The sequence below is a fragment of the Hippichthys cyanospilos genome, chromosome 19 (genome assembly GCF_059441005.1).
Source record: "Hippichthys cyanospilos isolate Australia breed blue-spotted pipefish chromosome 19, RoL_Hcya_1.0, whole genome shotgun sequence".
Taxonomy (NCBI): Eukaryota; Metazoa; Chordata; class Actinopteri; order Syngnathiformes; family Syngnathidae; genus Hippichthys; species Hippichthys cyanospilos.
The window spans coordinates 8,819,559-8,831,959 of NC_142387.1; the positions used below are offsets into that span (position 1 = coordinate 8,819,559).

Here is a 12,401-nt window from a genome sequence, read left to right on the forward strand (position 1 = left end):
TGGCATCAGACAGAAACTCTTATATGCGGGACTTTATTCTCTAAAATTATCTCAAAATACAAGAATATAATAAATTTACCTTGGGGTTATCTGTGGTCAGGAAAAATAGCTTGATCATGGCTAAAAAAGATTTTAGTAACAGGATTGCTAGTACGGCAGATGTTAATAGACACGATTTAAGGGCATAATTACACTGTTTGAAGCATGATAAAACAACATTTTTGCAATTTGCAATTGGGAGAAAAGAGATAAAGAGAATGTTGTGGGTGCGATAGAATTATTTGATGCAATGTTTTAAATATTCAAGAATTAGCTATTTTTGTCTCGGAACAACTGTAGTAAACACAATTGCGTAATTCTGCAAAGTAATGGCACACATTTTTCGTCTTTCGCATCTTACTCAAACTAATTCGAAGGTTGTTGTAAAGAAATAAAATCTGAAAAGGATCATGTTTATATTCTTTCGTTCCGGTAGATGTCAGTAATGCACCAAGAGTTGGTTTGACAACCGCCGCATAAAATTTACAAGAAGAAGAAAAACCGGAAAATCGCATTGTGTTGACGTTAAGGCGGAAGTAGTTACTCCAAACTTTCTTTGGCAGGTTCACATACGCTTTCACAATGGTGCTCAAGCAATGTCAAATGCGACTCAACGTTTTTGTTCTTAGCCACAAAGAGAAGCGGTTCTGCCTTGCCAAAAACAGAGAGAGAGTGAGCTATAGCAGGCGTATATCTTCGCACATTTCACCTGCTGAACCTAGTTGGTCACATTTGAAGTCATCTGCAAGTTTCGTTCATTCTTCATCTGACCAAGTGAAGCGACAAGTTGGGCTCAGACGGATTCACTTGTCAGGAAGAGGTGACGTTTAGAAATTTTGTTATACATACTGCTTCGAAAAGTGGTGGAAATATGACCATTTACTGTGGAATACTGTCATTGTGTTTATTGTTTATTATTATTATTATTATTATTATTATTATTATTATTATTATTATTATTATTATTATTATTACTTGTACAGTATGTCCTTCAGCAGTGTGCTTCAGCAGGGGCGTTCATACATCTTATTTGGGGTAGGGGCTAGTTAGAGTAGGAAACACCATCGTGTTTATCTCATAGTGAACTTGTAAGATTGTACACTTACAAAAAGATACTCCATATTGTTACTTTTGATTGACTTGATCTCAAATGTTTTGCTTCATGTACCACTCATAAAATACCTCCTTCTCCAGGTACCACGAGACAATAAAATACTATTTAAATGATGATTGAAATTTACTGCATAAAAGTTCGTTTTAACGAGATATTTTCTAAAGATTATTCTTGATTAAAAGCAAATCATTAGCCTTATAGAAAAAAGTCTCAATAATTGATCAAGGTACTTGCATTTTTTGTTTGTTTGTGCAGTTTAGATTTTCAGCATTACTTGATTATCAAAGGTTGAATGAACTATGAAAAAATGAGAAGTGTTTTGTTTGTTAATTAGTCAGACTAGCAGTTAAAACAATCCTCTGTCTGGGTTTTAGTTCTTCATTTGCCTAACTATCTGCCTTTCAAATTTGACCATCTTCCTACATCAAGAAGGCCAACCACAAAATCAGTCAATATAACAACAGAGCTGACTAAGCCGTTTTGTACATTTCTATATGCTTACGTACAGCAATGATGCATTTGTTGAATGTTTTCAGAAGAACCTTCAACCCTGAGCTCAGTCAGTATTTACATAATACACCATTGTTTCTCTCTTTTTTTTCCTGGTGCACCTGACACTGCCTCTGAGCACCCAATCCGTTTTTTTCAACTCAGCAAATGTTGAATAATAACTTGCATTGAATCCAAATTGCTTTCTAGAGAAGAGTTCTGTCAGCCCTATCCAGTATGATGTGCAGCCTGAGATCCCGAAAGTCCGGAAGCTGTTCTTTGACACTCATGCTGTGGTTCGGGTTCTCGAAGAAAACGGTAGAAGCCGTCGCCGCAATTGCTTTAAGTTTATTTTCCGCTTTTCTAAACTGACCTAACGATGTTTCCTTTAACAGGCTTCACCACTCAGCAAGCCGAAGCTTTAGTTCAGGTGCTTTTGAAGATGACAAACTCTACCATGGACACCATTTATAGTGACATGGTAACCAAAGTGCAACAGGTAAAAACGTCTTATTTGCGAAAAGTGTACATATGACGCTCCTAGCTTTTTTGATGGATGAATCTCACTGTTATTTTCCTGCCTTATTTTCACCCACTCTAATATATCTGGACCTTAATTCATATCGATTGTGTTCCTTGTTTAGGAGATCATGATGCAACGTGTGATGTCTCAAATAGCAGCCTTAAAGAAGGACATGGTCATTCTTGAGAAAAGCGAGTTTTCTACATTACTGGCAGAGAATGAAGTAAGCAGGTTGAAGTTTAAAGAATAAATTGAAAGCCCAATATATGTATTGTTTAGACAAATATTGTGTGGCATATTTTTTGCTAAGGAACTATCTTGGCGCAAGTTGAGGAGCTTCTTGTGCTTCGCTGCCATCTTCTGGCAATTCAAAATACTGCAATTCAAAAACTTTTTCTTTGGGGGGGGGTCATTTACTCACATATTTTCATATTTTCTGCAAAGCACTGGCATCTTCAGAGGTGTCTAATATTCTGGTTATCTAGTATACTGTAGTTGCACCAAAGGGGGGAAAAATAATTAAAAACCTTCCATACTATCCTACCACAGCCCATAAACAAATCATATGACCAAAGATGACTTTCCAACGTTTCAGAAATTGAAGCTCCAACTCTGGCAGCTGAAGGTGCAACTAGCTGTAAGTAAGAATATATTGTAATTAAATACTCAGATGTATATTTCATTGAACTTGAATATTATTGTAATACATTCTTGACTTCATCATTTAATTTAAATTCAATAGAGTGCATTGTTCTTTTTCACATAATGATATCTATCCATTGCTGTCTTTTAGGATGTGATGAATAAAGTACGCTCCGACACACTTTTAGACATGAATTTAGAAAAGAGCCGGGTGAAAGAACTGGTAATCCTGTCAATCTTTGTCCTTAAAATAACGCCTTCTAATATAAGCAACATACCATTTCCTTTTTTTTTTTTCTTTTTTCAGAAAGCACAGAATGACAAGAAGCTTTTGGAAACTCGGACGGAAATTCTGGAAATGGTTTGTACATATACTGTAACTGTATCACATCCCATAGTCACAAAATAAAAATCCTCCTTCCATTTGTTACCAACGTTTGGTAACCTGCCTTTTTTTTTTTCCTTCTAACAGACTGCGGAGCAAGATCGTTATCTGACTCAGACCAATATGAAGATTGACACTGAGGTGGCGGGTTTAAAAACCATGCTTGAGTCACATAAATTGGACACGATAAAATACCTCGCAGGTAGGAGGTGACATTCAGTATATTGAGAAATAAATTGCCCTCTTTTCTCATTTTCACTACATATCAGTACTGTGTGTTTACTATTTTTTTTCTTCTAGGTTCTGTATTCACTTGTCTCACAGTGGTCTTAGGTTTTTATCGTATCTGGATGTAAAAGCACTCTGAAGTGATATAAAGTCTGACTGTATTTTGGTGGTCTCTCAAGGAATGCACAATTCAAGGACTGCAATCAAACTCCTTCCAGTAATGTTTGCTAGCATTACAATCCATGTATTGAAGTAAAAGCCAAAGGCTGTTATTGCTGTGGAATGAATTTGCAGTATTTTTTAAATGTTGTAATATGACATAAATATTTATGATGGTTGAACAACACTTCCACTTTATTGAATGTTGACTTATTTAATTCACATTTTGCTTTACCTGTCACTTGTCTGTGGTGAAATTGTAATAAAACAGGTGTTGAATGTCTAAATCATGAATTACATTTTAAATGTCTTTCTGTTCGTAAAATGGCATGTAACCTAAATTTTCATCCATAGTAATGTTTCCTCACTATGATGACACAGTAGTGAAGTCTTTATTGTCGTTAATATATACAAGAAAAACACTTGTAGATAAAATAAATGGACTGCCTGTTCAATTTGCTGCAACTCTTGGTAACAATCATGGTAAGCACTACTAAGCCAGTGCTTAATTACATTGCTGTGTCTAATTGTCTCCACGCTTTTACCTCCACAAGATTCTAAAACGATCAATTGAAAAACGGTTCACAGCAAAAACCGATCGCGCCTGCAAGCACTTATTTTGAAATCAACTTGAACCGGAAAAGCACGGACTAGCGGAAAAGCCACATTTCTGGTAGCACATGTCTTAACGCACAATTAGCCGGCGAACTTTATGCCGTATTGCTGTTTTTTTTCTTAACTAGAGATGTATAACATGAATAACGTATTTTGTAAATTATTTCTAATTTGACACGTGACATCTTGGAAGTGAACTTAGTTTGCTGCTAAGCTAACTGCACAAACAGGACTCAAGGTAAGTGATCAACATTAAAATATTACGTTAACTATGTTAATCGTTCACGACGCAATTATAATTCGATAATGTGTGGATACATAATAAGATTGATCGATATCTGGTTTATTGTTACATGTCGGTGTTTTCACTGTACAGTAGTTATGGCGGATGCGTTCAGTAGCAGCTCGGAAAATGTAATTCATCGTCAAGTTGAAGTTCAAGAGACGAGGAAAATTCCGCTGGAGGAACTTGATGACTTCTATCAAATTCAGAAGACCTGCGATTTTGTCAGTCACAATAACTTCAAGAAGGTGATTAGACTTTTAACACCTGTTTTGTTGTTGTCGTTCAATTTGTCACAATACATGAGACAAAATGTAACAAATATAACATGCTTGTTACTTTTCATGGTTTCAAGGTTGCGCTGCAATTTCCCGATCAACTTCTGCACGATTCAACAGCAATAGCAGCAGAGATTGAAAGAATCACTCAAGCCAAGGCGTTCATTTTAGGGGACACATCCTATGGCAGGTAATTGATAGAATTATTTACACATTTACTTTAGATGGACTCCCATTTGAGGTTTTGCATTTAGATTCTATGTTTATTTTTAATCGGAGTTTCCCATTTGGTGTGTGTGTTGTGGTTTGGTCAGTTGCTGTGTAGATGAAGTTGCAGCAGAGCACGTTGGAGCCGACTGCATCGTACACTACGGCCGTGCCTGCCTCAGCCCGTCTAAACGGCTACCCCTCATGTATGTTTTTGAAAAAGCAAGCATAGACTTGGACAAGTGCAACTCGGCCTTCAGAGAGCTGTACACTGACACGCAGGCTCACATCCTCATTGTGTATGATGTCAGATACACACATGCAATTGGTAAGTGCACACAGATGAGAATTATATCCCAATGTGACCGCTTGCTTGAGATTTTGTCGAATCATATGAAAAAACAACTTTATTTTGTCTTGTAGAAACAAGCAAAAAACTATTGGTTAAAATTTATGACATAACAATCTACAAAAATAAAATAGTAATATCACTGTAGATGTAGTTCTATACATTTTCTTTTAATGTTGTGTTTGTGATATTTAAAAAAAAATATTTGATTACTTTTTCCACCTTTTATTGCGACCCATAACTCGTTGAACTCAACTGGAAAAAAAGCACGTTAAAATCTTGTAGTGAAAAATTTCTAGATCCTAGAATGCTATTGCACAAGTATGCACACCCTTTTATGCAACCAGGGATGTGTCTATGTTCAGAGTTGCATTCTACATGTTACATTCAAGCTCATGTAAAATGGAAGTCAGCACAAACCCGTTACCTTTCAAGAGTCTCTGATTAATTCCAAATAAAGTTCTGATATGTATACAGTTTCTTCACACTTACTGCTCTATTTCTGTTGTTTTTGTTTAATTGCCTACCTTATTATTCGCTCGATTATGGAATTTAGTCTGCTCGGGGAAGTGAACAGAATAAGAATTTCAGTGCTTTCTTTTTCTTTTTTGTCCCTCCCCAGATAATCTGTTGACACTTTTCTGTGGAGACTATCCAAACGTTGTTTCTTCTCAACTTGTTGTGGAAGGCGAGCAGTGTTACAGCCACGGCCGGAATAAAAGAGAACCTGACGCCGAGCAACCTTGCATTCACTTTGGAAGGCAGTTACCTCTGAAGAATGGCCTGAACATTGAGGATTACAATGTGTTCTACATCGGCCAAGATGGACCCACCTTACGAAACTTCATGATGACCTGGAATCGCTGCACTTTCTCCTCGTTCGACCCCGTGACCTCTACTGGGAGGGCAGAGTCGGCCAGCGTTAATCGGGCACTGATGAAGCGTTTTTACGCTATAGAGAGGGCAAAGGATGCTAACGTGGTGGGCATCTTGGTGGGCACTCTTGGTGTGGCAGACTACCTGGTCATAATCCAACAGTTAAAGGAAACGATCCGGAGCGCGGGCAAGAAGAGTTACGTGTTCGCAATGGGGAAGATCAACGTGCCCAAGCTGGCCAATTTTCTCGAAATCGACATTTTCGTTTTGATCTCATGCCCGGAAAACTCACTATTAGACTCTAGCGAGTTTTACCGACCCGTGGTTACTCCTTTCGAGATGGAAGTGGCCTGCAACAGGAAGAGGGAGTGGTCCGCGGAATATGTCACAGACTTTCGACATCTCTTGCCAGGTTTTAATCTTTTTTTTTTTTTCTAATAGACTTCGAAGCCTCAACTTTTGTTGTATGTAATATTTGTCTGTTTTGTCTCTAGGTGGACAAAATTATGTACCTTTAGCAGAGGGGAAGGAGGAATGTGATGAGACAGATGTGTCTTTAATCACTGGAGCTTTGAGAAGAAACAAGCTGGACCAAGATGACACAAAGTCCTCTTTTGGCTCCTCACTCGTTCTAAGGAACCAGATACTTACTGTGGCCAACACTAATTCTGCTGGTATGTGTCATTTTAAACACTCAAGACAGTGGTTCTCAATATTTTTTTCTAGATTATATTTTGTCATTTTATTTTTAAACAATGTATAATTTTTACAATAACAAACATTTACCATGCACAATAATATTAGAAAAAAATCTGAATGCACAATACTTTGAAAATGAATGTTTTTAATTTAAATACTGTCGATTGTTACTAGTTTATTTCAAATGTCATTCATCTACGATTTATAAGAATTCAAAGTGCAATGTCAAGTTTGTCATTTTTGTGACGGGGGTCCTACCTCGAGTGATATCATAAAACGCTCTGTAAAAGTAGCATAAACATGTTTGCGTGGTAGTTAGCTGCAGTCGCTAACTGACAGTTGTACTGAAGACGACAAGCCAGGGAGCAGATGTGATTGGCTGCAGCAGCCAAAGAGTATGTGTCACATATAGAGGAGGCTCCCGCTGCAGGCTGCAAATTGTCCATTCAGACAAACAACGCGGGAGGAAGAAAAACAAAACAAAAAACGTACCGGTTTTGTCAGATTTGGACTGTTTTAAATAACAGTGAGTTTCAAAATCGCAATATATTTCCATTACGGTTATTGGCCCATGCCTACCGAGTCACTATTACAAGATTTAGTGAGATGTTGCTTCACGTTCCAATTAATTTGCTCTTTATTTGAAAAGAAGAATGCACTTTTCCTGTCACAGCATTAAAAGTAATACCAAATTATATTTGATGATACTCCCAAAAGTACCTTATCATACCCCCATTTGAGAACTGTGGCACAAGATGACATATGCTGATCCATTTCTTATGTTTATTTCAATAACCTTGTAGTGCAAAGTGAAGTCACACTTTGTTCACTGTGTCTTTTCAGCATCGTTTCTGGCAGGTCGCAGCTGGCGCGGTTTGGAACAAAAATTGGGGGAGACGCCCGTGGTGAAAGCTGTGGAGGGTAGGAAGGGGATCGCGATCGCCTATGAAGAAGAAGGAACATAATTACTTTAAATGATACACTTTCTAAAGAAACACATTATGAATAATGGACATTTACATTTGCAAACGTCACTGGTCATTCACGCGGATTTCCTCCACGAAGGATGCAGGAAAGATGCCGGTGTTTCCATTCGACTGTCCTTCCAACCAGTCCTGGTTAACTGGCAGAAGCAAAATAATAATGAACGACATCATGTCTGAATAGTTAAAACCAATGAATTACGTTTAAATGGATACTTTCTCACTTTTAGAAACGAGTATGATTTTATCCCCTTGTTTAAAACCAAGATCCTCAGGATTTGTTGACTCGTAGGAGTGAAGCGCCACCAAAAGTATCTCAGTGTTCTTTGGCTTTACTGCAATTTGCTAAACAACAGCATGCAATTAAGAAAATATAACAAACACGTTTTCACAGCTTTATAAGCTGTATGTAAGCATTTTTTTTGTGTGTGTGTTTTAATTCACATGTACTCACTTTGGTATTGCACCACAATGCGAGGTGCTTGTTTTGAGCACGACTCCAAACACTCTTCATGTCCGTATCTTCATTCACGACACTTGATGCATCTGAAGTTAACCTACGTTCAACACAAATGTGCACTACTTAGCCTAATCATTGAAACTGGATGAATATTGTAGAAGTTTGGAAACACCATCAAATTCGGGATGTTTTTATTTATTTCCTATTACTGTAATGTATACTATAACGATTCAGAATCATGAACTAAACTTTAATGTTATTTTTAAAAAGTTAAGGATATTATATTAATATTAAATGTGAGCACCTTTTTGACTTTCAGTTCATAGTTCGGACCTCTAAACGTGTTGGGAGACATTTTGAAGGTGTTCCCAAACTTATTGCTGGTTCTGAATTGATGTTATGTGTAACTTACCTCAGTGTGACTGACAAGGAAGAGAGATTCAGTTTTTTACTGATCTTATCCATCAGTGTCTTGTAAGTGGAGCCACTTTCAAGTGATACTGCAAAGTTGAATGCGTAATGGATTTTGACAACACATAAGTTGTCCACAGGCAGGACATCCTGAAGCAGGGACATTATTTAGAGAGATCTTTAATACATTTGATTTTTTTCCCTGGTTGCATACCTTTGTTTGTAAGTCTTCGCTGCTTTTACCACGAACAAGACCTTAACAAAATGTAAAGTGTGAGGATTTAATGTATTTAGTCAGTTATGCTTTGCTAAACAATGCATATACCTTGTTTCCTTTCTGGCCTCGCTGGTGGTAACCGACTTGGAGGTTCTGATAATTTCTGTTATCCAATGAGCACATAGAAGAGAACAATGCGGATTTATTCATTGGCTGCATTCAGTTAATACATGTTTTCAATAAGATTTAATATGATAAAAGGGTTTCACCTTCTTCGGTGCACCTAAGGACATTTCCAAGCGTTCCAGGTAATTATAAGGAACAAGTCCTTTCTGTGTTTAAATCATAGTTAAAATGAAAGGAAAATTTTAGGGATGTGGATTTCGGTATATATTTAAATACTTGAGAGAATCTAGGTAGCAATCTCACTCTTCCATTGAAGATGACTGAAGCCCAGTTGTCGGAACCTGTCTGCAGGACAAATACAATGTTACCCGGGACAACAGCCAGCTCATCACTCGTCTCTGGAATAAACTCATAGCGCACGATGTGAGGGTCTCCTTCCAAAGCCCTTATCAGAGACAAAGTCTGATGTCATAAAAATGTATTTGGCATAAGAAAGATTCATGTAAAATACTTTCATTACAATCAAAAGACTGCCTTAGTAATTTAGCTTATCTTTTATGTTGTAAAAAAATGAGATAAATTACAAATTTAAAAAAAAACCTTGACGTATATTTCTACCTCAGAACTTCTGGCTCCTTGGGACCTGATGGCTCTTGTTCAATCTGTGTATAGGGAAACAAATTAGTATGATTAATATGAAAAACATTACATTAAAACTTCATTCCAACTGTAGATATAATGGAGGGTGTATCATGGTTTGGGGCTGCTTTGCCAATTCATGGCCTGGACAGATTCTTGTCATCAATTATAACAGGAATTCCAAAGACTTTTTTTTTTTTTTAACCCTAAACTCTGATATTTTCGTCTAACTTAAAAGGGACCGTGTGTAAGATTTAGACTGTTTTTCATTAAAAAGTAATATAGTATGATTTACATTTCAAAAATTATTGTGCTCTTAATGACGAACAGTATGTTTTAAAAATAATCGTAGGTCTAGTTATTATACAATTATATACCATTTGGGGTGACACTTATGCGGAGTTGGCCATGTTTGTTATCTCTATACGGACAATGGTAAATGCAGCACCTGCATCTAAATCTTACGCACTGTCCCTTTAAGACCATCTATCTGCCAATTATAGCTTGATAGAAAATGGGTGGAGTAATAGGATAACCCAATCAGGTCCTGACCTCAATCGAAAGAGGACTGTGTTTATTGTTGCGAACTAGATCATATATGGCTCTTTTCAATCTGTTGTATTGCTCCCAAATAATTCCAAAAGCTTTTCATAACATCTTCTAACTATTAAGTGTTTGTAAAATGCTAAAGAGTCCATTTAGTATGCATTACTTGTGGCTGTAAAGGGGCAAATCCAGAGAACTGATCCTGGGGAATAACAGAAGCAACCACCTAAAATAAAATATGCAAGATAAATGGTCAATTAAGCTTCAAGTTTTTATTTTTGTAGTAGTCGTAGTAGCTCTCTTATTACCTTGGCTTTTCCCAAGTAGTCCTTTTTCTCCAGTTCAGCAACGTAGTGCTTATTGGGTCTGAACAACACAGTGGATGGGTACTCCACTGCTTTAAAAACTTTTTGTTTCTGATGATGAAATGAAAGCAATATTTACAAGTGTACAATGTCATTTAAATATAGTTGTAAGAATTGGGTCCTGGAGACCAAGATGTGAACAGACCAGGGTAGACTGCATCGCTCTGTCGATGAGGTTGACCTTGGTTTCCGTCTTATAGTCGAGAGCCTTCGCGAGGTTCCCCTGGGCCTTTTCCCACTGCCCCAAATGAGCCTCCCCCAAGGCCATATTGTGCAGGACCTGGTGAATGACCCATTGCTGAGCTTTTTAAACACTTTCATTGAGTTAGAAAATAAAATCACATTTTTAAAACATGATTCTTCATGGAGTTTCAAGTTCCAAACTAATGTATGACACATTCTTACCTCGCATGCATATAATTTGTATCTGAGCCCAAGTACTTTATAATCTATCAGCTGGTTGCCCCTCAGAGCCTTGAGGGCAAGTTGGAAATCACTAACACTCTCCTCATACCTTGAAAGCAACACAGCTTGGTTACATAAAGAAAAACGCCAATGGAAAGCAATGTGTTGAAGTTACTGAGGTTAAAGGCGAGACTCACTTTTGCTTTTTATAAAAGGTTATTCCTCTTTGAAAGAAGGCAACCGCCAAATGCTCATCTTTGCATATGCTGCTGTCAAAAGCCTGAGAAAGTCAAATCACGCGTTACTTCCTTCAGAGCATATGAGAAAGGAAACAACTTCTTCTTTCTAAGTGACTTGCACTCTCACCCTGTATACTATCACAGTTTGTTTTCAGATGAAACAACACAGAGTTACTAAGTATCACAGTTATTTTTTTTTTTTTTCTACAGACATTTCTTACCTTTTCAGCAGCATCCAGGTTTTGGTTCAGAAGTTGGAGACACCCGATGTTAAAATAAATTTTGGAGTTTGGCTCTTGGATGGCCAGGAACATTCGGAGTGCTTCGGTCAAATCATTTCTTTCCACGCAGGAGACCGCGTCGTCCCACTGGCGCAGAGTGTCCAAAAACGACATTGTTTGTCACAGGGTACGACTACACTGTGTGAGCACACAGCAAAAGAAGAAGGTTCTCTGATTTGTACAGCCAAGATAAGGAAGTGATGACATTCACAGTTGGCACATGCAACTGCACTATCACAACTCTTGGCAAATTGTCGCATTGAACATATACTGGAACATTCTATTTTGTGTGTGTGTGTGTGTGTTTTACACGGTCGTACCAAATTATGGACATAACATATAAAGATCACTTGGCTTTATGTCATTTCTGTTGAGTCTATAGCTCACTCTTTTCTCTGTGGTAAAAGGATTTTAGCAACAATGTTGCTGCAATTCTATTGTCTGGGATAAAACTAAACAATTTAATTAATACAAACACATTCTTTCACCAAAAAATGTTATACAGCTTTGGTTTGCCTTAAAAGGGTTAAATAGTCCAATTATGTAACTATAAAGCTATACTGTAGTTTATTATTATGTAAAACATATTCAAATGTTATTTTAGTCGTCTCGTGTTTTTTTTTTTTTTTTGAAACGTCTATCTTGTCATCGTTTATTGACCATTCTCAATGTAAAAAAAGCGGCCCTCATCGATACCAAAAATAATAACATTTTATTTTGAAAATCCACGTTTGTGTTTCCTGTCCTCAAGTCTTCCGGGTACGAGATTGAATTGCCTTTCCAGTGTTTACATCTGCTTCACTCCTCCGACTTTCCACCCACTTAAGTAACAAAGCGACGATT

The 12,401-nt window shown here is 37.3% G+C and overlaps 3 protein-coding genes across 4 annotated transcripts; 2 read left to right on the forward strand and 1 right to left on the reverse strand.

Moving 5' to 3' along the window:
* The first annotated feature begins 569 nt into the window (after positions 1 to 569).
* Positions 570 to 3,873, forward strand: mcur1 (mitochondrial calcium uniporter regulator 1). Its single transcript, XM_088401933.1, has 9 exons — positions 570 to 859; positions 1,853 to 1,960; positions 2,038 to 2,141; positions 2,287 to 2,388; positions 2,761 to 2,802; positions 2,959 to 3,030; positions 3,115 to 3,168; positions 3,280 to 3,394; positions 3,493 to 3,873. The coding sequence occupies exons 1-9, from the start codon at positions 622 to 624 to the stop codon at positions 3,546 to 3,548; spliced, it is 891 nt and encodes a 296-aa protein (XP_088258059.1). The 5' UTR covers positions 570 to 621; the 3' UTR covers positions 3,549 to 3,873.
* Positions 3,874 to 4,228: 355 nt separating this feature from the next.
* Positions 4,229 to 8,285, forward strand: dph2 (diphthamide biosynthesis 2). Of its 2 annotated transcripts, none has more exons than XM_088402230.1 (7): positions 4,229 to 4,432; positions 4,571 to 4,725; positions 4,833 to 4,945; positions 5,070 to 5,290; positions 5,934 to 6,599; positions 6,682 to 6,861; positions 7,730 to 8,285. In XM_088402230.1, exons 2-7 carry the CDS (start codon positions 4,576 to 4,578, stop codon positions 7,849 to 7,851), a joined length of 1,452 nt encoding a protein of 483 aa, XP_088258356.1. In that variant the 5' UTR covers positions 4,229 to 4,432; positions 4,571 to 4,575; the 3' UTR covers positions 7,852 to 8,285. The 2 variants fall into 2 exon arrangements, with proteins under 2 accessions (XP_088258356.1, XP_088258357.1); XM_088402231.1 differs by having other exon boundaries at positions 4,574 to 4,725.
* Positions 7,500 to 11,741, reverse strand: ncf2 (neutrophil cytosolic factor 2). The gene is made up of 16 exons (XM_088402229.1): positions 11,499 to 11,741; positions 11,236 to 11,318; positions 11,039 to 11,147; positions 10,779 to 10,913; positions 10,577 to 10,684; positions 10,435 to 10,494; positions 9,702 to 9,745; positions 9,387 to 9,528; positions 9,227 to 9,289; positions 9,066 to 9,120; positions 8,955 to 8,995; positions 8,742 to 8,890; positions 8,324 to 8,426; positions 8,094 to 8,214; positions 7,907 to 8,009; positions 7,500 to 7,829 (listed from the first exon to the last, which is right to left on the reverse strand). Exons 1-15 carry the CDS (start codon positions 11,670 to 11,672, stop codon positions 7,918 to 7,920), a joined length of 1,479 nt encoding a protein of 492 aa, XP_088258355.1. The 5' UTR covers positions 11,673 to 11,741; the 3' UTR covers positions 7,500 to 7,829; positions 7,907 to 7,917.
* Positions 11,742 to 12,401: the final 660 nt, after the last annotated feature.